This window comes from Temnothorax curvispinosus, unplaced genomic scaffold, assembly GCF_003070985.1.
Source record: "Temnothorax curvispinosus isolate PA1 unplaced genomic scaffold, ASM307098v1 QBEX01014619.1, whole genome shotgun sequence".
NCBI classification, from domain to species: Eukaryota; Metazoa; Arthropoda; class Insecta; order Hymenoptera; family Formicidae; genus Temnothorax; species Temnothorax curvispinosus.
This window is the reverse complement of record NW_020224399.1, coordinates 1-3387: the sequence shown is the minus strand read 5'-3', so window position 1 is coordinate 3387 and position 3387 is coordinate 1. Positions and strand designations below refer to the sequence as shown.

Here is a 3387-nt window from a genome sequence, read left to right as displayed (position 1 = left end):
GATGTAAGGATACGAAATCTCTCCAGATAAACATGAAGCAATTGACTCAATATATATTATATAAGTATATACCTAATTTACCTAAATAGAAATCTTCCTCCTGACCGATAAGTCTATCGACCTAATTTCGAAATACGCGCGCGATATCGAAACTGGCGATACCTGCGCCGCCAGCGTCGAAAAAGTGAAAGTAACGTTTCTGATTATGACGTCATCATATAACGTCGGCGTTAGAAGTAGAAGAAGAAGAAGAAGTATCTTAATAAAAAATTTTCACATTTGGACTTTGCGTCGCAATATCTCCGCTCGTAGGGCACGGATTGGAATATTATAAGAGAAACCCCCCCCTAATTGGACTTCAAGCTATCGATCAAGCCTACTTAGAACTTGATCCGTTCACTCGTTATCGAGATCTCAACATCTCGGGTACTCGCAACCCGTCGCGTCGCGTAAGAGAATCACGGTCGGTCTCGCTCCGCGTGTACTTGGCGCGAGACACTACCGTGTCTCTTGATGTGTGGTCTATTTTGGTATTCTGCAGATTATAAGAAGATTGAATGTCTTTTCAAGATGGACAAAACTTCAAATGCAAAAGAAAAAACCAAAACTAGCAGAGCTAAGGTGGACGAGGCGACAATGAAAGCTGCGGTGTTTCAAGTCGTCAAAGGAAATCAAAGCATTCGAAGCACAGCAAAATCTTTCAATATCAATCACATGACACTGAGTCGCTGGGTCACTAAATATAAAGAGGCCACGGACGAGCATAAACTTACTATGAAATTTGTTCCTAACTATCAAATTCATCTTATTTTCCCTGCGAACATTGAAGAAGATCTGGAGACATATTTGCTTACGGCATCAAAAATGCACCATGGCCTCACTCGTAAGCAAGTATTAGAACTTGCATATCAACTTGCTGTTGTCAATAAAATTGATTGTCCTAAATCGTGGCATGAGAAGAAGGCTGCTGGATATGACTGGTTTTATAGCTACATGAAGCGACATCCTGCTCTTTCCTTGCGTAAACCTGAAGCAACAAGCATGACCAGAAGCACAAGTTTCAGTTGTCACACCGTCAATATTTTTTTCGACAACTTGGAAAATTGTTTTAAGCAACTTGGAGATCAAATATCTCCCAGTGTAATATATAATCTCGATGAGACGGCCTTAACAACGGTCCACAATCCTCCTAATATCATTGCCAAAAAAGGACAAAAGCAAATTGGTCAAATTACGTCGGGGGAACGCGGGATTTTAGTAACTGCATGCTGCTTCATCTCCGCTGGAGGGAACTCAATTCCACCATTCATGGTGTTTCCAAGAAAGAACTTTAAAGACCATATGATCTACGGAGCTCCGCCCGGCACAGTTGGAAGCGGATCTTTAACTGGCTGGATGAACGGTGAAATCTTTCTTGATGTTCTCAAGCATTTTCAACGACACTCTCGAACCTCACCACAAAACAAGGTATTGCTTATAATGGATAATCATGAATCACATCACGATTGACAGTCTGACTTTCTGTAAGAACAACGGGATAATTCTGTTAACGATTCCGCCACACACATCTCATAAACTCCAACCGTTGGATCGCACAGTATATGAATCTTTGAAAAAGTTCTTCAATTCTGCTTGCAACACATGGATGATATCCAACCCAGGGAAGACGATTTCGATCTACAACATCGCAGCGTTATTGGGACAAGCGTATCCACAGGCATTCACTCCATTGAATATCATGAGAGGCTTCGAAAAAACGGGGATTTGGCCATATAATCGCGATATATTTACTGACGACAAATTTTTGACTTCGTATGTCACTGACAGGAACCAGGGTGTTCTACCAAATTCACCAGATGCACCTCTCGAACCATCGGACTCAGCTGAGATTATCGAAACCAACGTGCCGACTGCAACTGACGTTCTGTTTCACTGTTACGTATCAGCCGATCCTTATGTACCATCCGACGTTCCGATTATCCTTGACATCCCCCTTGATTTAAACTCTGGCACCTCTCAAGCTCCTATGAGTGCGAATGAAATGCTTGATTCATTTCAATCTGGTGCGTTGCCTAATACTAGTGTCCTTGACACTAGAAAAGATTTCATTTCAACATCGGATGTAAAACCATACCCGAAAGCTGCAAATCGCACAGCACCTACGACGAAGCGCAAAACGAGCAGTATTCTAACCGATGATCTTGTAATGAATCAACTGTGCGAAGAATTAGTGATAAAAAACGCCAAAAAAGACGGTGTGCTCGCGAAAAAGATAAAGAAGGAGTTCATTGAAAAAGAGAAATCAAAAGCGAAAAATACAGGCAACGCAAAAGGAAAACGTTCAGCTGCATCTAAATCGCCTCGAAAATCAACAACGCAGGATGTCGAACAAGAAGGGGTGAAGGCTGTGAGCTCTGAAAAGAAAAAGCGTCCTGCTAAGCGCACACCTCTTTCAAAATCAACAGCGGAGAATATCGAAGAAGCATCGAACGTCGAGATTATAGACACTAAGAACAAGAGTTCATCATTCAAATCAAAGAAGGCTAAGAATATCGAAAAAGAAAACGTCTTTCCTAAAAGAGAGTTAAGTACTAAGAAAAGAGATCAAACTTACTAGTCGAGGAGCCAAAGAAATTAACCGAAGAGTGAAAGTACCGATACATTCAGTACTGGAGATGGCTTATTTTATATATACATATATATATATATATGTGTTTCTTATTACTCTCATATATTCTATTCTTATGTTGTTGCATTAAAAATAAAGAGAGCGTTTAAAATTGCATCAAATAGCACCTACTTACATCCCGTGTCACACTTTATACAATGCTTTGAATCAATTGTCACATAGTACCCTTCTGCTTGTCACATAATACCCCATCAGTTGGGTAAAGTGTGACATTTTCCATATTTTCATTACATTAAGTTATTTACAGATTACAATATTTTTTTATTCATACTAATACGTCTATTTCATTCCTAAAGGTTCAATATAAATGCCAATAAAGTTATTTTTTACAAATTCCACGCTAAAAACAAAAATTTATTGCTCCGAAAAAAAAGTGTCACAAGGTAGCCTGGTCTCCCCTACTACATACAAATAAATGTCTGTTTATATTTATTATCAAATCACTTACAAAAAAGTAAATATGTTTCGTATAAGTCTAATTGTTTTTTTCTTTTCGTATTTTTTTACAAGAAATATATATTCCTTTTTATTTATGTACATATATTTGCATATATACTGCATGTTCCGCAGAATATATAGTGCATGTATGTGCACCACTTCTCACGTCCGGGAATGCAAACGCGCTGCCATCCATGAGTATAGTGGTAATTGGTTGCACGCGTCCCGATATGCGCGGTCAATGAGTGCGATTGGCGAGT

At 39.4% G+C, this 3387-nt stretch overlaps 1 protein-coding gene across 1 annotated transcript; it reads left to right on the top strand.

The window, feature by feature from the left end:
• The first annotated feature begins 570 nt into the window (after positions 1-570).
• Positions 571-1509, top strand: LOC112464850. Its single transcript, XM_025032096.1, has one exon. The coding sequence runs from the start codon at positions 571-573 to the stop codon at positions 1507-1509; it is 939 nt and encodes a 312-aa protein (XP_024887864.1).
• Positions 1510-3387: the final 1878 nt, after the last annotated feature.